We start from the raw sequence: 21,677 nt of genomic DNA, 5'->3' as shown, positions 1-21,677 counted from the left end.
CCGTCCTCACACTGCTATGTTTGAGACCGTGGTTGGGGTGGGTATAGACCGCGGACGACGCGATCCGGGCACGGCCCCTTCCGCGCGCCTCCCGAGCCTGCGCCGCTCCCGGCGCTTGCCCACGAACAGCCAAGCCGGGCCGCTCACCATGCACTGCCACGCCGAGCTCCGGCTGAGCTCGCCCGGCCAACTCAAAGCAGCCAGGAGGCGCTACAAGACCTTCATGATCGACGAGATTCTCTCCAAGGAGACCTGCGACTACTTTGAAAAACTTTCCCTCTACTCCGTGTGCCCGTCGTTGGTGGTGCGACCCAAGCCCCTGCATTCCTGCACAGGTAAGACGGCCGCTGGAGGGGGAGCGGGGCGCGGGAGTTTTCCTGCCAAGGCCGGTCGCTGAACTGCCTCTGCCCTCCCAGGACAGGGCAAGGGGAAGGGGCCCGGGGGATTCTTCCTCTGGTCCCCTGCAAGGGGACTCGGCCGCCCTGTGGTGCGCACTGGGAGGGGGCCTGCGCCCTGCCGCAGAGGACCAGGGAAGTTACTGTGCTTGAAAACCAGGTGAACACAGCGTGCCCTAGCAGTGGGCCGCTCCTGCATGCCTGAACACCCTGCTCAGAGGAGAACATTTCCTCCTTCCCGTCGTCATCGCTGTGGCTTTTCGATCAGAAAGTTCAGACCTTTGCGTTAGTTTCAACGCCTAAGTCATCGTTTCAGGAAGTTGTATTGCTGCTTTCAACTTGAGCTTGGTGGCCTGTTTCTGATGTTGACTTGTTGACTTAACAAGTCCAACCTCCTGTTATCTCCCCTGGGGATTTTACAAGTAGTCAGTTAGTCTTCTAAGGTTCTCACCAGTCGCCCAGGATTCACTGAATGTGACAGAAAACGACCATACTTTGAAGCAGTTCTAAGGAGTGGTGCAACTCCCATTTGTTTTGAACGATTAAAAAAGGATGATAACCATAAAAGCATCTCTTATCTTTGTTTTCCTCTCTTCGCAAGAGCTAAGACCAATTGGACTTAATACAGAAAAATACTGGGAAAAGTGGAAGAGTTCTGTGTAGAACATAAACTCAAAGGTGTTTCAGAAACTTTGAGCATATTCCACGAAACTGCACATTTCAGTGTCTTGGCATTTTGCGTACTTAGACTGCAGAAACATACGCGTAAAGAATAAATAATAATAAAAAAAATAAAAAATAAAAAGAATAAATAATAAAACAGGAAAGCCAAAGCTCAGCAAAGTTATTCACTGTGTTTTCAAGCAAAGCTACAACCTTTGTACTTTCAAGCCAAAAAAGCCCGTGAGAGTGTTCGCTGCATGGATGGGTGGCCTGTTATGCATTTGGGATTCAATTATTCTTACAGTGAAAAAGTCAAGTGAAGAACCATCAGTTTTTGAAAGACATTTTTGGGAACATCCAGACCAAATGCTGCTAGTGTGCTGTGCCTGGATTACATGTATTTTCTGTTGGTTCCATTGATAGTCCACATTGGGCAATCAGTAAGGTGTTGTTGTTTTTCACAAGTTGCTCCTAAATATGTGTAACTAAGAAGTGAATATTATATTTAATTACACCTTTTCAAAATAAAATGGGTCCTTAGGGTGGAATTTGACTTGATACCTCATAGCAGAACTTACAATATTGAATTGAAAAATAAGAAATACATGAAACTAGAAACAAATAGGAAACAAGACAGAGATCATCGATAATGATAGTTTTATGCTTGCGTGTGCGTTAGAAGGAGTGCCGGTGGCCTGTGACGCCATGCTGGCCTGCTAACCACAAACTTGACGTTCTGAACCCACTAGCCCCTCTGAGGGGCAGGGGTGGGGGGTGGAGGGGGGAGCTATGGTAGTCTGACTTGGTAGATTCCCACCCAACTAAACTCACTGACACTGAGTGGATTCCAACACAAAGAGAGAGTTTCTTTCAATCCCACATCTTAGCGCATCCTGCTAAGTCTTAGCAGCTAGGACACTGCATTTGGGGGGATTCCTGGGACAAAACAGACCTTCACCTAAGTACCTAGGTGCAGTTCACTGCTGGCAGAACTTTCCTTGAGTTTGTTCCATGCATTGACTTGAAGCAGCTTTTCCTGGCTTACAGCAGTCACAGAGTTGGATCATGGGGGAACCATGCCAGAACAAGAGTAATAAATAGCTGTCGAAAACAGGGATCCAGTCATCAGTTGAGGTTGAGTAAGTGCTGTGTTTTATTGAACCGTGTGTGGGAAATAAGTCTAAGAGAACTGAAGTGATTCGTGTATAGTTCTGTGAATGTTAAAAGTGAACCGCACATATATCACGGGCTGTAGGTTTGTTTGCGTTTGTGCTTTCAAAAGTACATTAGTGGTTCATGGAAGCGGGTGGTGGCTGGCAATGGGTTTCTTGCCCACTCATTCCCGTACTTGTTGCTCTAGATGGCTCTTTTGAAAACATGCTGCGATTTTGCTCTAGTTGAGATTTAAAATATAGAGACCAGGATTTGCCAGTGGAATGAAACCCATAAAAACTGGCTACAATATTCCATACTTTCAGATCATAAGCCTTCAGTGGGTTTACAGTTACAGTTAAAGCCTTACATGTATTAGATCATGGGAATCCCATTAGTGACTTCTCAAGGGCTTTGCAAATACACTTTCAAAGTCATTTGCTTTTTAGCAGTTAGGTTTAGAATAAAAAAAGGTAGATCAAATGAATTTGATATTAAAAAAAAGAAAAGAAACCCCCAATAGCTTTAAGTTGCCGACACCCATAATGTAACTGTAATTTGTTTGCTGGCAAGAGATAAATATTTAGCACTCTTGGTGGAACTAATACGCAAAAAGATTAAATCAAGTGAAGGGTATAAATTGGAATTATGTTCCTGAACTTCTCGTGCTTTGGATTGCCGATTTCAGGTTTAAGTGACTGTAGCAGGGGTGATCTCTGTCATGAGGAAGCATGAACACTCACATAGAAAGCAAAACAAAACAAAAAACCACGGTGCACATTAAGTACATAAAGCTGGGATAGAAAGAAAGCTACGGCCCTTAAAAATCCTCAGCATAATTAAGTAGTACATGTTGTTTAGATTTAGTAATCCAAATGTCAGTTTATGATAGGAATCTCCTCAGGCGGAAGAGCATGCGCTCACGTAAACTGAGAGATGGGAACGCTTTGCATCAGGCAGAATAAACACCTGACAGTAATTTATTGTTAGACACTTTAACCTTGATCTTAACAGGCCCTTTCTTCTTGTGCATGCAGTGATTTTCGGCTTAGAAAGGTTTCTTTCAGTTTCTCATTAGGACTCTCATTAGGCGTTGAGAAGGAGAGTCCTTTCCTTCTGTGCAGAGTGCCACCGAGTCGCTTTGGACTGGTAGCAGCAGAAGGAAACACCGCCGGGCCTGTGCCGTCCTCACACTGCTATGTTTGAGACCGTGGTTGCAACCGCCAGTGGGGGCCTTTCCTTGGAAATCAAACTAATGGAAGCTTTACCACTACATTTAAACTAGAGTGCTAAAAATCTGAACCTCCGCAGTCATTTGAAAAAAAGACTTGTCATTCAGACTTGTTAGGAAGGTGTGGACTATAGCCCATAGTTCAAATGGATTTAGTGTCCAACATGTTGGTCTTATTTTTAATTCTAATCGCAGTCATACTCTTTAGAAGGGAAACCTATTTTGCCATTTAGAAAGCAGTAGCTTTCACAAACATTAGAAAGGTGGTTATTGAAAGCAAAATATGTGGGGTTATTGAAAGCAAAAAGTCCATGGGAAAAAGTCATTATTGTTTAGTTTCCTTTTACCATTGTTTAGTTTGCCTTTGAAGCTTCCTCATATTACATAGCATCACAAATATATGAGTATTATATAGCATCACAGATATATGAGTTTTTAACTTTAAGATGCACTGTTTGATTTTTCTGGTTGTGATGAATACTTCTTGGTGGATGAGTTAGTTACTTGAAGAAACCAGGTTTCTCAGGCCTGCGTAAATTACAGAGTAATTTTGGAAAGAGCTTCCTTTCAGTTTGATCTTTAGAAATTAGAGAAGTTTCTAAATTTGAGAGGCGCTCAGAAAAAATGGTGAACTTGCTTCACAAACAAGCACAGAACAATTTACCGTAGAGGCTTTCATGCATTGATGCAGTTGTACTGGAGTCTGAAATTACCCTGCGTTTGCACATGCACCTTACTGCAGAGTGAGTGTAGATCTGTTTGGACGATTTACAAGCAATTCCCAAGACGGCACTGTTTTCGTTATTGCACTGAAACTTTCGGTTAATAAAAACTTTGCCCCTTCTCCAACAGGGGCAATTCCGTTCAATTTCTGGTGACACAAATGTAGAGTTATAGAACTCATAGAGATCATCGACCATCCTCCCCAAGCAGAATATTAATTTATGACGAGGCCCCAGGACCTCATCCCGGTCTAAATCAAGTTTCGGTCTACTGTATAGGCAGCCTTCCTGCTTGTTAGGACACTCAGAAATCAGGAAGGTGTTTCCAATTAAGTCTTACACCTGGTACAAAGCCCTGTAGGCACACCCACAGAACTGCCAACTAGTCAATTAAAGGGTGGTGTTGAGGGAGGGGTTGGTCTGGGGAAGGGTGTTTGTCTTAGGAGGTGGCATAGAGAACCTTTTATCCTTTGGTAGACCCAAGTGAAACAAGTTCTTAGCCTTGGGTGCATTTTTATCACAAATTTGGGTGGCATCCTGGTGTAAAATGAAACGAGGGGCCGGAGATTGCAATGACTTCACTGGGAGTTAAGGACTTGCTATGGGCTCCAGAGTTGGCTCCAGTGATAGTTTTCCAAACCTCATAGAAGCTGAGGGGTCTGAGCCCTGAGTCCTGAAATGTAATGGAAAAATTTAAACTGAGGTCTGGGATAATGATCATTATTAACAAGCATTTGCATTTCTGTTAGGGGCAGATAGACTTTTATCAGCAACTATTCAGAACTGCTCTCATTCTAAGGATCAATACACCAAAGGATGAACTGAGCCAGATCAAGGACTATTTGGATCGAAGTTCTTTCAGGATCCTCAGTTGATGGAACCTCATTAGTTCCTAAATTTATTTATCCTAGGGACACTCAGTAATTCCTGAGAAATCAATTTTGACTAGTGTTTTAAGTAGCATTTTTTCCTCTACCTCTGATTTTTCCAGTAGCAAATGGGAAAATGATTAGCAATTGAGCTCCGGAGTTAAATGCCTCTCCAAATGTCTACAGTCCTATCATTTAATTCAACCGTTGTATTAAGCAAATATTTATATTTGCGTGGTGATGGCACAATCATTGAATGTATCCTTTTAATGTTTGCTCTAAAACTTGACTAACAATTGATATGTTGAAAAAAGTTTCTTAAACTATTTGCAGAACCACTGCCAAGCTCTTCTCTGTTGTTGTTGTGAGTATATATGGTAGGCAGTTGGGGATTGGCTAGGGGAACATTTTTGCTATTGTTGCTGTTTAGGACCCTGTGAGTCCATTTTTGGCCCATTGCAATACCGTGTGGTAGAGTCGAACTGCCTCATAGGGTTTTTGGCTGTAATCTTGATGGATGCTGTATATTGGCCAGTCTTTCTCCTTCCAGATCCTGGTGTGGTGGGAACCACATATCTTTAGGTTGGCAGTGGAGCATTTAACCACAGCACCACCAGGACTCCCCGGGGGAACAATATGATCATTTAATAGTTTTGGTTACCTTGTGGACTTCTCTCTTTGAACTCTACCGAGAGGATGTTATTAACAGCAAAGCTGCCTTATTAAACCAGTTAAATACATCTCGTATGAAATTGTCTGTTTGTCGACTCTTTTATGAGGCTGATTTTCTACAGATAATCTGATGTCCCTTGTTAGTTGGTGTCTGGCTGGAAGACTGAATTTGTGATACAAGTGCAGACGGTATCAAAGTGTTAGTTTTACAGAACGTACTCCAGGAATCGGAATGACACAACTGTTACGTTTGGATATCACTGGAGTCCATATGGAAAATTGCAGGGACTGTACACACTACTTCAGTTGTAAAGGAAGAGCAAGAGGGAGGAAAGAAACGCAGAGAGCAGGGTAAAAGAAAAGGAGTGATTTTCTTTGAAACCATAGAGGCTACTCAGATTCAATCTTGTAGCACAGGGTCCTCAGAAGGTCTGTACAGGCAAAATAAAATAAAATAAAATAAGGTGACTTCTCGAATTCTTTTGTCAATACAGGCATAGTCATGAGGCAAATTGATTTCGCTTAGAACCATTGCAGGCCCTTATGGGGAGAGGTCCATACCCAGCAGTGACTGTCGTTCTCTGTGGCTAACTGAATACAGTGAACCCTCGCCACTTCGCGCTTCAACTTCTGCGGCTTCACTCTATCGCGGTTTTTGCGTAACAGCACCCACTGCCTACACCCCTCCTTCAGAGGAAAAAGATGGCGACCCACCTGTAGAGTACATCCCTTAAGTAATTTCATAGGCTATTGATTACAGTATTTGTAAGAACTATGTATAATAATACTGTATGTGAAATATGTAATACTGTAAACTAGATGCCATAAATAATATAATAAATAATAAATGATCATTGTAACATCCAAAATGTTTTACTGTATTTTCCCTTTTTCGTTTAATAAATTGGGTAATACGAGTGTAATGGTGACTAAAGGGTGTTTTTTCATGTCCTCTATGCTCTAACTACGAAAATATTTGATTTACAAATAAGGAATCCTACTTCGCGGAATTTCATTTATCACGGTAGGGTCTAGAACCGATTAACCGCGATAAACGAGGGTTCACTGTAAATGTTAAATCGGAAGTATTTCTAGCTGCGCTCTGCACTTTGAGTCAAGCAGAGGAAGGAACAGAGGTGTCCCAGGCAGTGGAGATGTCCCGAGACACCCTCATTGGTGTGGACTTTGTGAATTCTGTAGGTGCTGTGGAGCCCGTTCTGCTATTTTTTGCCATTCCTTCTGCCCTGGAGAGGACACGGCTGCTTTGACTGTTGGTTGACAATGTTTCAAGCTGAATATTGTGAGAGAATGCCAAGGATTTGATGATATATAGATCTGTTTGGGGGAATACTGCCTAACACTCTGGTATTTCGGAGTTGGTGTTTTAATGCACCACTAGACGCCACGTGTTTCCAAATCTGGACATTCTAACCAGAATGAAGGAATCCTGGTGGTGCTGTGGGTCAGGTGTTTGGCTGTTAACTGCAAGATTGGTGGTTCAAACCCTCCAGGCACTGTGCAAAAGGCAGACGAGGCTGCCTGCTCCCGCAAAGATTTACAGTTCTGGGAGACTTGGGTAGGGTCACTATGTGTTGGAATTGGCTTGAGGGCGGTGGATTTGGGCAACCAGAACCTGGTGCAGCCCTCAGACGCTTAACAGGACTGTCAGCGTGACAAAGAGGAAGGAGAAGAATTGATGATGTTTTTCAGAAAGCCTCCTCTTGCACGGACAGACTCTGCCCTGTCTGCGAGATTACAGTTATTTTTTCTTCCACAGCATGGACAAAAGGAAACACAGTAGAGTTTCTCTCTGAAGGGAGTACAGATCAGAATTTTTACAATCTTGGCATAGCCATCAGATGAGGTTGTATATTAACAGAATAAAAACTTGGGTGTCAGGAGGAGAATTAAAAAAAAAAATTAAATGAGCCAGAAAATTTTTGCAATCCTCAGGATTTAATGTATTTTTCTTGCTGCTTAATAACAGAAAAATAAATGCCTTGTTACAATAAATGCTCTAAATAAAAACATCATTAAAGTTCCATTATAATATCTAATTACTCATCATCACCAGGGCATTTTATATGGCAATTTAACGTCTTGAAAGTGGATACTTGGCACACATTTGAGGAAGAAAGCCACGTACCTAGATAGACATCAGAAGATGTTCTAATTATATTTGGGCAAGAGTTGAGGCTTATGTATGATTGCTCTACAGAAGATAGGAGGGGAGAGAGCATCTGTCTGGAGTCACTAGGAGAGCCTGTGGGTTTTGTTAGTGCCCGTTGAAATTGGATAGGAAGGAAGGTAATTCTGAAGATCAGATGATGTACTGGTACATCTGAAAAGGAACTCTGCCAGTCACAAGTTGAAGCTGATGCCAAGACTACATGATAGGCCTGGAGGAAGGCTATATATGCTTTCTGACTCCATGGCAGGGTTATAAGGAGGAACAAACCTTCCTCCAGGGAAAGGTCAAGATTCAAAAGAATGGAAGCCAATCTGGCATCTCCCAGCACCAAGCTAAATATGTTAAGAGTCCAAGCAGGAAGCTTAAATGATTCTTTTTTATTGCATCCTTTTAAACTGTGGCATAGAATATATACACAGCAATAAGGGAAAAGCAATTAGAAAAATGAGCGGAGGCTACAAGCAGGTGGTTCATAACCATGAAAGTCTATATGGCCACTAAGATTGAAAAGATGCTCAGCCTTACTGGTTAACAGGAAAACGATAATCTGATAAGTTACTAGTCATCCCTATCAGTTAGGCAGAAATGAAAGAATCGGGCAATATTAATTGATGGGCATGGGCATGGAGCATCAGGCATTTCACATACTGGCGATAGGTGTATTTTTTTGCCACAATTCCTTTGGAGACCGGTTTGACAATACCTGGGAAAACTGCAGATGCATGTCCATCCTTCAACTCGGTAGCTCCAGTTCTGTGTGTGTGCCTTGAGAAATCATGGTATGTGTGCAAAAGGACACGTGTAAGATTGTTATTTCTCTGTTGTTTATGGTAGTAAAAAATGGAGAACTATCATGGAGCAGGAAAAATGATAACATTATCTGTGTTATATTCATGTAATAAAACTTTATGCAGTGATGAAAATGAAAAGACTCAATCTACTTGTAGACTGGTTACATTTCAGGGACACGATGCTGAGAAAGAAAATTGTGGATTGATACACAGTCTGACATCATGTAATAGCTGAAAATATGCAAACTGAATATAATTTATAGATTCATCAATATCTAATAAATGTTTTACAAATGCATGGAAATGATAAATACCCAATACAGGCTAGTGGTGCCCTCTGGAGGTGAGAGAGTGGGGGGTAGGGGGAGCCTACCTACAGGTTCTTATTTTCCTGTGTAGTAATTTATTTATTAAGGAAAAATAGGGTCTAAAATAAATATGGTTCAATATTAAGACAGCAAGGCTTGGTCCTGGGTGCACAGATGTTCGTGACAATATCCCATGCACTTTTCTGTATGTTTGAAATACTTCGTAACATAAACATTGAAAGGTGATAGTGCAAGAGACCTCACATGTCTATGGGACTCCTAATCTTGTGGAACTTTTGTTGGCTTTCTTAAGAGCTTTTCTTTCCTTAGACAGAAGCTTTTAAATACAGAGTTTGTACACATTTTCACAATAGAGAAGGAAGAACGCTGTATAATTAGTCACATTTGTACAACTTACACTAACGTCCTCTGTGGTTTCTGAATTGGTGTTTGGATCACACTTTAGCTTTCTTGGTTGGTTGGGGGAGGGGACCTTTACTTGTCAATGCGATACCTGCCGTTCCGAGTAATGCTTGACCTGGTGACTTATGCACAGAATTATGCTGGCCAGTGGGGCTGCAGACGCTTTAAAGTGTTAAGAAGCAGAGATGTCCCCAGGTCAGGGTGTTTTCAGCCCCTTTATATGGATGCCAAAGCTGACCAAAGAACAGGGAAGACAGAATAAGAACGTATACCTTCCAGTTCAGGTGTTGGTAACGAATGCTGACTTCTTCGCGGGAAGAAGTCCAGCCAGAGTGAGCCGTAGAAGCAAGGGTGGCGAGACTTGTCTCACGTCCCGTGACCACGTTCTTCAGAGACCAGATGCTGGAGAAGGACATCATACTTGGTAAAGTAGAGGGTCTGTGGAAAGGAGGCAGACTCTCCAGGAGATTGATTGACAGCGTGGTGCATGTGTAGACGCAAACATAGGAGTAGCCAGGCAAGGTTGCGTTCTGTTGTACATAGATCTCTACAGGGGCCCAACAGGCTGGACAGCACCCAAAACACAGTAAGGCACTACTGATGAGGTGCTCTTTCTTAAAAAAAAAAATCTATAGCAAGTCTTACAAGCAAGAGTTATTAATGCCTACCCCCCCAACCCTAATCCTATTTCTTTTCAAAACAGTATTATTGGCATATAATTCACATATCGTACAACTCAATAGTTAAATAATACCCACTTCCTAATGGTATTTTAAATCACCATGAACTGCATTTACCGAGTGCATCTGACTTTTAAAAGTGTTTTCTGATAAGGCAATCTATTACTATTATCCTTCATCTTGAAATTTTAATATGAAAAATATTTAGGGGCAGCTCTGATTGAATACCAAAGAATCTAAAAATGTTATAATTAAATTCCTAGTTGGGATGAGCAGCTTTGATATCGGCATGTAAGCTGGCTTAGTTATTTTTATATTCTTTAGCCATGATTTGGTTGTATGTATAGAATGAAAAATTGTTAGAAGAGAATAGACGTTCTAAGTAGAGGAATCATCTTACAATGTCAAGAGTGTACAAAAGCAATTCCCTTCCCTAGATCCTCTTTTCTACTTAACGACTGTATATACTCATGTATAAGCTGAGTCTTTCAGCACATTCTTAATGCAGTTTTTGTGGTTTGAATGAGGTGCCTCGGCTGATCTTTGGGTTGGTTTATACTTGAGTATATATGGTAACTACGAAAGCAAAGAAACAAATTAAAAACCCTCTAAGGCAGTGGTTCTCAACCTTCCTAATGCCGCGACTCTTTGATACAGGTCCTCATGTTGTGGTGACCCCCCCCCCAACCATAAAATTATTTTCGTTGGTACTTCACAACTGTCATTTTGCTACTGTTATGGATTGGGTGACCCCCATGAAAGGGTCATTCGACCCCTAAAGGTGTCGCGACCCACAGGTTGAGAACCGCTGCTCTAAGCCCCTCTTTCCTGGCACTGGTCTAAGTAACTGGGGTTGACAAGTGCTCATGACTACATCTTCACAGGCTTCAGGGACAGTATTTCTGTGTTTTATCTTACCTACAGATTGTCGTGATGGTAAACCGTATTGACTGACTTTCATCTGTGTCTCTGCTAACCTCTTGTCTCCTCTGTATAAAATGGAATCGCAGGACTTGGTACTGTGATTAGGGGGGAAACCTTCTCAAGAAGGATGTGTGACTCTCTTTGGAACTACTTAGGAAAAGACAAGCAAGAAGTTAGAGTATTTAAGGAAATTTACAGCAGATTTCACCGGGGGAGGGAGGGAGATATCTTAATAAGGTTCTAATCTAAGCACTGTTTAAGGGCAAAACATTAATTGAAATAACTGGTGGTCATCCTAGAAGTTGTTTTTTTTTTTAAGACGCTTAATTTTATTATCCTCGTACGTCATGGTAACTCATTATTGCTCTTAGCGTGTTAGGCCATTGTGGATCTTGGAAGCATGCTTTTAGTTCGCAATTTAGAGCACAGCACAAAGACATCCTATTGGATTGTTGTTTGTTTTTTTTCCCCTCACCTTTGGCAGGTAGAACAGATAGGTATGTAGAGGGGATGTATTTAATTTTTTTAGGGAGCAGAAAAATAGAAACAGTAATAATAATAATAATAAAAGTGGCATTCCTGTGCCAGGTACTGCTCAAGTTACTTACGTACATAATCAGATAGAAACTAAATGGAGACCTCATGTGACATAATTATTACCACCATTTTTCAGGGGAGAAGAGTGAGAGTCAGCAAGGTCCTATACTGAGTAAGCGGGAGAGTTGAGATTGGAACTCGAGTCTATTTCCTTAAATACAAAGCTCCATACTTAGATAGTTGTATGAAAACTTCTAAACTAGAGCTTAAGGCTGCCCTTATATTTGAAACAAGGTCCAGTGAGCATGTCAGTCCTGTAGGAATGGGTTTGAACCGATGAACATCACACCTATGGATCCGCTGCCTGGTGGCATAGTGCTTATGCATGCGGCCCTTCTGTGCAGATGTACTGCTCAGAACCACCTACTCGGTCCAATGGGGTTGCTGTGAGTTGGAATCAATTCCATGGAAATGGTGTGTTGTCAGTATTTTTAAATATATGTTAGCCGAGTAGTCTCTTTCTCCCTGGGATGATGGGAGAGGCAGTGGGAAAGTGTCACCTGGGTTCCAGTGATGGATGGCCCTGCTGCAGTCTGCGGGGGACTGATAGCCATTGCGTGGGACATGCACTAAGGCTCTTTTGGCACCATGCTTCTGGGAGCTCTGATGGTTTGCTTCTAGGTTTTCTCGAGGATTCAGAGGGGGCCTTCTCATACTTCTAGTCATTCAGTTTTACAAATTATGAACCAGAGAGAGAGAGAGAATGCTTAACCACTAAATGCCTACCAGTGCCTCAAGCATTTACATTTGGAATATTTTTCATGAGCCCTTTAAAAATGACCTTCTCAAGCACAGTGGGTAAGAAGGTCATTTGTTTGATGTCACTTAACAACAACAACAAAACCCGAGAATCAATGTCAGACTGGGCTGGGCTTGAGGATTTTTTTTTTTTTTTTACTTTCTCTGTAGTGAGTCACAAAAGGAAAACTACGTAATGACCCACTATTATGAATAAGCCAATACTCCAGAATATCGAAATCAAGGCATATGAATGACTAGAGGGAGGAGCTTGCTTTAATAGTGGTAGAACAGGCAAACGGGGAAGGAAAGGCCACACAATACGCAGAACATCAATGTCTTTGAATGGTTGAATTGATGAGTTTTGTTGTGGCTATTTGTATGAAGAATATTTTAAAAGAAAGCTTTATCTGTGATGAAAATGAAAAGTCCTATATGTGGACTACTAGTATAGGCAGTAAGTTAAAGATATGGTTGATATAGTTTGTACGCTATGACTAAAATATATGAATCCATGTCATGGAGTGATTGTTTAGAACCAGGATCCTGGTCTTCTCTGTGTTTTATTGTCTGTGTTACCTTACACGAGTCACTTAACTCTCAGTTTCTTCATCTGTAAAACGAAGATCATCATAACTACCTAACAGGGTTAGCTATGAAGATTAAATGAAATAATACAAATAAAGCTCTTAGCATAATTACTGGCGTGAAAATGCTCAGTAATTGATAGCTTCTATTAAAAATAATTATCGTCTAACAATAATCTCATCTCGGCTGACTGAAACACAGTCCCTTAGGGAAAGATCACTATTATTGAACTCAAGAAAAATTAAATCCCCTTTAAAAGCCACTTTGCTCGAGGACATGTTCCTGGGCTATGTAAGCACCAGTTGTCTTTGAAGGGTTTTTTCAGCCTAGGTGGCCTGTGAGTTGGCTCAGTTCAAGATGTTATGAAAGGGATATTTCATTTCTCCCACCTTTCTGTTTTGTAATGGGAATTCAGAATTTTTAAATTCTTAAAAGTGGCACAAACAAGCCGACACCACAGCAGCACAGAATGTGCTTTGTTGCTTTGCTGTTTGCAGGCGTTGCTCAGGGTTAATGACCCCCAGGAAATGTTTCATCATGCGCTTCGAAGTATCGCAAGGACTGCTTTCGAAAAGTGGCACGATTTCCCAGCAAGAAGTCTGATTCTTCTCTAAAGTGTAGTTAGGGATCACCTTTACTTTAGAACAGAATAAAAGTTTTCTTAGGCTCGTATTTCAGAGTGCTGAGAGGAAAATAATTCAATTGAGACATTCTTTACGAATTAGACGGTGTGGAAAAAGGTAGCCATTTGAGGACTAATTATTTTTCTAGTGTTATTATTGGGTCTGTGCTTTGGAGGGGGCTCTAAACAAAGCGGCTATTTATAGTTTCAAACTTTCTGGTGGGGCTAGCTTTTAAGTAGTATGGTGAACAGCCACTTATGCAGAAAGGGCTGCACAGCAAGGGAGCTAGGTGGCCTTTTTTTTCAGGACTTGGACAACACGCATTTATGAGTTCACCGTTCCGTAGGTCAGAAGTCTGGGCATGTTGGGGTTCTCTGCCTAATCTCCCAAAGTTACACTCAAAGGCTCACCCGGCTGTGTTCTCATTTGGAGTCCAGGACCTTCTTCCAAGGTCCTGTGGCAGAATTGTGTTCTGTCGGACGGCTGCCAACCTGGGGCCATGCTGAGGTTCTAGAAGCCGTTAATCTACCTAATCACTGTATTGATTCTTCCTGGACTATTACTCTCATCATGTACCTGTGCAGTAGTTTATATGTTGAATATTTAAATTGATGTGCTCTGACTTTGGTGTGAGAAAAATTCTCTTGATGAGGGGATCTCACTTTTTAGGTGGGCAGGGTGCCAGGAGGGTGATGCCTCTGTTCGATTCGTTAAAATGATGCTGACCCTGACTGACCCGTCAGTGAAGTCCTCCAGGTTCAGTGGCGTGTGAGAACCCGACAAAGGCAGGTGGGATTAGACTTGAAGGTGTGTCATCCCCGCTATTGTGGGGCGGTGTTATGAATGGAGAAGAAGAGGTCTGGCTGGCCCCCTAGGTCACGAGACCTTTGGAGACATAGCTTTCTGGAGATAGGGGTCATTGGCTCCTTGTTGAGTATGTTCTGTGAAACCCGTGGATTCAGAAGAGCCAAGTGTATGCTTATGTTCTAGTCAGAGGGGAAGAGGCCGGAACAGAGACTTTTGGCAAGTGGGGAATGAAGAGTCAGGGATTAAAAAAGTCTTTCTACTGAAGCAGGGACCCTTAGATGCTTGCTCTGCATTTTATTTCTTTCCAGGTAGAAAAACAAATACAAAGACGAGATGGGAACGTCTCAATTTGGAAATTGCTGTTGGAGTACGTGCTTATTGTGAAGGGTGTTCCTCAGAGCTGACAACAGCCAATGGCTTTTGATTGAGCAACGGCCTGCTTAACCACACACGTCGCCTAATTACCATTACAGATTAACGATGCATTAAAGATTTCATCACCTGGTGTCACAAAAGATGATTGTTACATGAAAATACAGTAATGGTGTTCATATAATGCCATGCAGAAACTTATGTGTATTTGATATAGGTGGGTCATGTGGGTAAAGTGGAGGGGGTGCTAGACAACTTATCTTCTTGGCCCACTACACCCTCATTCTGTGACCTCTTTAATTTTTTAATTTCAATTTCTGGTAAAAGAGGCCTACTTCTTGAATGTTTTGGGGAGAAGTGACTAGTTAAGGAATACACATTTAATACTTTGGAAAGATCAGAATACGAAGAATATGAAAAGGCTTAAGGGGAGGGCAACTCTGCAAGATCAAGGAAATTTTGTCTTTTGGTGGTTACATGCTGGGCAGCTAGCCACAAGGTCAGCAGTTTGAGGCCACCAGCCGTTCCCAGGGAGAAAAGATGAGGTGATCTACTCCCGTAAAGAGTCACTGTCTCAAAAACCCACTGGTTTCAAAAACCTACCGCCCTATAGGGTCACGGTGAGTCAGAAATAGACTTGATGACTATGCAAAAAAAACACCCTTTTGTAAACAACAGTATGCCAAGGAACTTCCAACTATGGCCAGCGGCCAAATTTTAGCTCAAAGTCTATTTTACTACTTCTCCGACCGAAGAGTAGTAGCTACCTTTTTAGATGGCTGGAGAGAAATCAAAGAAGGTTAATATTGTGTGACACCTGAAATTATATGAAATATAGATATTAGGGCCCATAGATTATTCCATGTTTTACAATAGCACAGTCACACTTATTCTGTACCATTTTTGTCGCCGATTGCTTTCACGGTAGACCAGCAACATCGAGCCATTGTGCCAGGCTTTGTAAAGCCCACAGAGGCTACGTATGTATGCTTTTGCCCTTAATAGGAAAAGTTGGCTGGCCCTTGAACTAGACTATTGGAAACAAGTTTCCTCAAGTGTGAACTAAGGTTATTGCTGAACTACAGCATCTGATGTCACTGTGGGCCACAAAAACACCTTCTTTTATCCATCACAGACCAGGCTTTGTTGTCATCCTCTGACAAGTGTGGAAGAGCTGAAAGTGAGGTGCATGGGGAATAGTGTCAGGGTCCACAGAAGTTGAAGTTAGGTGTCTGACCCTCAGGATACATTTCCAAACCTTTCTAGAAATAACACAGGATTTTTCTATACTAGGAGAGGGGTACATATAATTACAACAAAATGACTAGGAGTCAATAGAATTTTTGGAACCTTCCATGTGCTGCTCTAACGCACTCATTTTTTTTCCCAGGGGAAATCTGAAGATGAGAATTGATGGGAACATCAAAACCAATGACATGTTTCAGTTTGAAGTTTGGGTGACAGTTTAGCTGATGCCTCTTATTTGGCTTCAGTTCATTGCCCATCCCTAGAAGTAATATTAATAATAACAAAAAGCATTCAATCATATTACCACAGCCCCACCTGGAAGGACTTACATGGCTGGATAAAGTACTTAATTATGATCTTACCTTCTGTTGTGGAAGTGCACATTTTGGGGCACCTGTCATAATTCTCAAACATCCCAGGGTCTTGGAGCTACGTGATCTTTCCAGAAGGAGGAAGAATGATTCTCTAGATGCCTCAATAACTCCTTCATTAGCATTTAAGCACTAGGGTGGGAGTGAAGCTTTGAGTCTCCAAGACAACCTTAGAGCTAATAAGAAATCGGAGATAAGCAATTAACCTGATAAAAAGACAATGTCCTATCCATGTGGCGTTTACTCAGTTACTCGAATGAACGTGAGAATCCTTTTGTACAAAATGGAGTTGGACAAGGATGTGTATAAATGGCAGGTCGATAATTTCAGAGGAAGAAATGATTGATGATGCTAGGTAAAATTGTGCTTACAAGAGAAGTATGCGTGGCTCATGTTACACAGGACTTTGTTACGACAAATCAAAGGTGAAATTCCCTTAATGACAATAGTAATTGCTTGGTGTTTTACGAACATGCATAACAGCAATCACTGACCCAAGTGCCTCATGGGAATGAAGGTATTTAATATGTGCAACAAACAAGTAAGAATGTACTTACACTCCTCCTTTGGTAGATGAAACATGCAGAGTTGCAGAGAAAGAGCTCTTGGGAAGGATTGTGTAGAAGAGGGGAAAAAGAGAACATTCTGACTCATACAGGGTTAATGAAGTGTGTTAGTGTCAATATGTAAAGAGCCCCACACCATACTAGATACCTATGGGCCCAGGGAAGAAGAGAATCCCAAGTGGGCTGCACTTCGGGGACTCGGTTGCCCAGTTGGAGCAGGAACTACGGGAAGAGTTCTCTTTTCAAGGTGTGGTGCCGGGTCAGAGTGGATGCTCAGCACTCTCTCAAAGTTGCTTTCTGGTTTTTGAAAATTACTCATTTGATTTCCCTTAGCTAGTTCTTTATTTCCTGGCTACAAAACGACCCCTAGAATGAGTAGAATACCCTCCCCCCTTACCCCCACGGCCCCAAGGAGCACTGAAGTTCTTCCATAGCTGAAGTCCTTGGGAAAGTATTAGTTAGTGTCCCAATTGTAAAGTGAGTTAATGGCAGAGAAACAGTTGGGTAGTTTATCAATTATGCTTCACTGTCTCAGTTCCTATTCTAGGATGGATTTGGCTTTAAATATGATTTATTTTATGTGAATAATATTTAAATGAAATATTGAGTAGGTAAATAGATTAATAAAGTATGTATAGGACAGATTGTAAAGTATGTAAAGGACAGAGCAACCTTTTAGCCACCATCCAGTTTAAGATGAAATATCTTCTGAGGGTGGGAGTGTGTATCTCCCTGGCTCTGGTCCTTGCTGCACAGCAGCCAAAGACATTCGAGGCAACCCGTATCTCTGTTCTCTGCTTGTACTTTGCTTTTCTCTCCAGTTTTATCATATATCTCTAAGCTATTCAGCCTGACCCATTTGCAACTTCATTAAGTGTTATCATCCGATAAGTGTCGATTGTGGCTTGTTTTTTATATAACATTGCATTCCAGGAGTCATATATATTGTAGTTGCAGTTCGCTCATTTTTATTTCTGGATAGTGTCCAGGAAGCAGGCTTGGTGGTGAAATGGGTTACGTCCTGGGCTGATAAATGTTCAGGTCGGTAGTTCAAACTCACCAGCCCGCTCTACAGGGAAAAAAGGAGGCAGTCTGCTTTTGTGAAGATTTATACCCTTGGAAAACCTAGGGAGCAATTCTATTCCATCCTGAAGGCTTGCTATGACTTGACACAGGCCCTCCAGCAGTGAGCTTGCTTTGGTACTATCTAGTGTAGACATATTCCATGATACATTTTCCCATTTTTTGGTGGACAAATTTTTGCTAATGGGTTGTTTCCAGTGATTGTTATTAGAGATATCACTACTTTGAACATTTTTGTTCCATTGTTTTTAAACCAATAATCCAGAGCATGCCATTTAAACAGTAGTGAGACCTGTGAGAGCTGGAAGTGGATGGGACTGCCTATTTTTCAGAGTGTTGTGAGTTTTTCTTGACTTTGACAGGGTGCAGGCTTACCACTTTCCTTCCTCCCCTCCCCTGGATTGCACACATTGTTCTTATTTTTTAAATTAAAAGATCATTTTATTGGTGGCTCTTACAGCTCTTATCAGAATCCATACATCCATCCATTGTGCCAGGCATGTTTGTACATATGTTGCTATCATTATTTTCTAAACATTTACTTTTTAAAAATTATTTTATTGGGGGCTTGTACATCTTTTAAAAAAATATAAATCATTTTATTGGGGGCTTGTACAACTCACATCACAATCCATACATCCATCCATTGTGTCAAGCACATTTGTACATAGGTTGCCATCATCATTTTCAAAACACTTACTTTCTATTGAGCCCTTAGTATCAGCTCCTTGCCCCCCCACCCTCGTGATCCCCTTGATAAATTATAAATTATTATTTTCATATCTTACACCAGTCACTGTCTCCCTTCCCCCACAGTCTGGTTATACACATTGTCTTTTGAGATCGTTGAAATGTGCACAATCCAGTCATGTGATCCAGCCTTTCCCTAGAAGTGAGAGCACTTCTCTTAGAGTTGGGGTGGGGGCAAGATAGACTGACCATTGGCCATTTTTATAGATCCTTCACTTTCCCAACTCATCCTCTCTCTCTCTTTTTAAAAAATCATTTCATTGGGGACTCATACAACTTTAATCACAAGCCAAACATACATTCATTGTGTCAAGCACACTTGTACATTTCTTGCCATCATTATTGGGAAATTTTCTTTTCTGAAAGGTCTCCACTTTACGTAGGTTCCAACTTTAGAAGACTTGACCGTATTTCCGAGAAAAGGATCATTTTATAGTTTAACTAAAACTTTGATATCTAAAATTTTTTAAAAATCTATTTCTTGCTCATTTTTACTTTGGGACACCTACAATATTAACTGTCTTTCCCTCACCCCATGGAGCCAATGCTGACTCATGGCAACCCTCTGTGGGTTTCCAAGAGACCGTAACTGTTTACGGGAGTAGAACGCCCAGTCCAGTCTTTCTCCTGAGTAGCTGCTGGGGGTTTTGAACTGCTGACCACATGGATCGCAGCCCAACACATAACCACTACCCCACCAGAGCTCCTACCACTATCTACTAAGGTAGGGTTTATTTCTGGTTGCCATTCTGGTTTTCCCAAGAATTGAACAGTGACTTTATTTTATTTCCTAAAACTAATTGAAGTGAGTTGTGTAAAAGACAAAACAACAACAACAAAACTAATTGAAGTGATTATTGTAATAATCATTGGAAATAGCGTCTCAATTTAATAGTAAAGGTGTTATAGGTATTTGAAGAAAGTGGACATGTTTTAAAGTAATATGTAACTTTAATTAGAATGTGCAGTATTTTCTTTTCTAAATTAAACATTTTTCATCTAGAGCAACAAACGAAAAATACTGTGTGGCACATAGGAACTTCAACAGTCTGTGGAAAGATTCCATTTTCCACAGAATTTTTTGAAGAGCTTTTGTAGAGCTAAGTTGGTTGATCTTTGCCCACCCTTGTTTATTTGTAAAGTAGAAAATAAATTTTTAGTTTTAAACTTACAGAGATAGATGTTAACATTCTTTTAAAACAGTCTATAGAGTTGTGCAAAGGTCCAGAAGTTTCACTGAGAATCTGTAGCTCACCCTGCTTTATTTCTGGGAGTGAGGGTTGGGGCGGGGGGCGGGGGGCTGGAAAAGAAATTAGAGCCCTGAATAATTAAATTGCCTAACCAGAGTCACACAGAGACATCATACGCTTTTGAAAATACAGCTTCTTTAAATTAGTTATATGGATCTATAAGTTCACTTCTAAGTGGAAAAATCACAAGCTTCTTTTCCAGAATAATCTTTTTCTTTTCTCAGTACATCTTGATTGGAATAATAAAATCCGTAATAAATGCAGTAACGACAGTTCAAGGTTTGATTTTAAAAATGCTTTTCTCCACCCTGTTGGCTCTGCTGTGCCTTGAGAGGTTGTATTTAGTTAGTTCCCATAGCCTGGTTACTGACATTGACAATCTTTCTATTGTTTTACAACTCAGCTGCTGCCAGGGGTGTTTGAAGACAAGCACTAAGCTCGTAGGATCCTGCTATAGTGTCAACAAATAATGGCAAGGCCATCTCTTCAAAGCTTGTCCACAAATTGGCCTGTGGTTTTCCTTCTTAAAGAAATGGCAGCTTTGCAAGGGAAGTTTTTGCAAGGAGGTTTTTTGGATCAGACTGGGTGAGTGAGCAATGGGTTCTGTGCATTTAGGGTTGAGTGTGAGGCTTTTAATGTTCTTGGAATCTCCCCTGACCCTCCACATCCACTCCTCTCCACTACCCCAATTCTGAAATCGCCATCGTTCAGCATGGAAGAAATGTACTCTTCTAATCCTTTATGAGCTAGTGAACTCTGCATTTGCCAGGGGTGGGTTTTGATTTTCAACCTAAGGAGAATCTCAGGAAACTTAAAAGGGAGAAAGAGAACTCTGTCTTCAGAATGTAACAAGAAAGCAGCAGGACTTGGGATCAGGTCTAGGGTCTCCCCCCACCCCACCCCCCTCTGCTGCCTGCTTTGTGAGTGAGGGCAAGCTACTGGGCTTTTCTTGGCCTCTGGGTACAAGAACATCTGTGGTTCTGAGCTTGCTGTGAGGTTGAAGGAGCTGAAGTGTCTTGAATCATATATAGATAAAAGACATAGGATTTCATCTGTAAAATATGTGTGCATGTCAGTATACATGTCCATATGGAGTCTTTGGGTGGTACAAATGCCACTAATGGATGTCCTTTCCTAGTAGCAGGATTTCTCCTGGAAACAGGTCCAAAGTACATGAGACAAAGTCTTACCAGCCTCACTTCTACGGAACATTTTGGCTATTCTCCTTCTCAGATAGATTTGTTCATTCCGGCAATCTATGGTATATTCAGTGTGCTTTGCTAATATCATAATTCGAAGGCATCAATTCTTCTGTTTTCTTTATTTATTGTCAAGCATTTGCACACTTGTGAAGCAATCGAAAATATCACGGGTTGAGCCAGGTGCCCCTTTGTCTTCAAAGACACATCTTGACGTTTTAACACTTCAAAGATATAATATTGGGGCGGCAGATTTGACCAGTGCAATATGTCGTTCTATTTCTTGGCGCTGTTTTACTGGTCATTGATTGTCGATCCAGGTAAAATGGAATCACTGACGATTTCCATCTTTTCTTCCTGTCCAGTGATGATGCTTATTGATCCAGTCGTGAGGGATTTTGCTTTCCTTATGTTGAGGCATCATCCATACGGAAAGCTGTCGTCTTTGATCTTCAGCAGTAAGC

At 41.4% G+C, this 21,677-nt stretch overlaps 1 protein-coding gene across 1 annotated transcript in view; it reads left to right on the top strand.

The window, feature by feature from the left end:
- The first annotated feature begins 148 nt into the window (after positions 1–148).
- The window catches only part of BARX2 (BARX homeobox 2), an 88,306-nt gene continuing 66,777 nt past the window's right edge, over positions 149–21,677 (top strand). The window contains exon 1 of the mRNA XM_004714177.2: positions 149–335. Coding sequence (XP_004714234.1) covers positions 149–335 — 187 coding nt within the window. The remainder of the gene's footprint in view (positions 336–21,677) is intronic.

This window comes from Echinops telfairi, unplaced genomic scaffold (genome assembly GCF_000313985.2).
Source record: "Echinops telfairi isolate 266 unplaced genomic scaffold, ASM31398v2 ScPeMD7_7465;HRSCAF=8503, whole genome shotgun sequence".
Lineage (NCBI taxonomy): Eukaryota > Metazoa > Chordata > Mammalia > Afrosoricida > Tenrecidae > Echinops > Echinops telfairi.
Note: the sequence above shows the minus strand (reverse complement) of the source record. Positions and strands in the feature narration are given on the sequence as shown.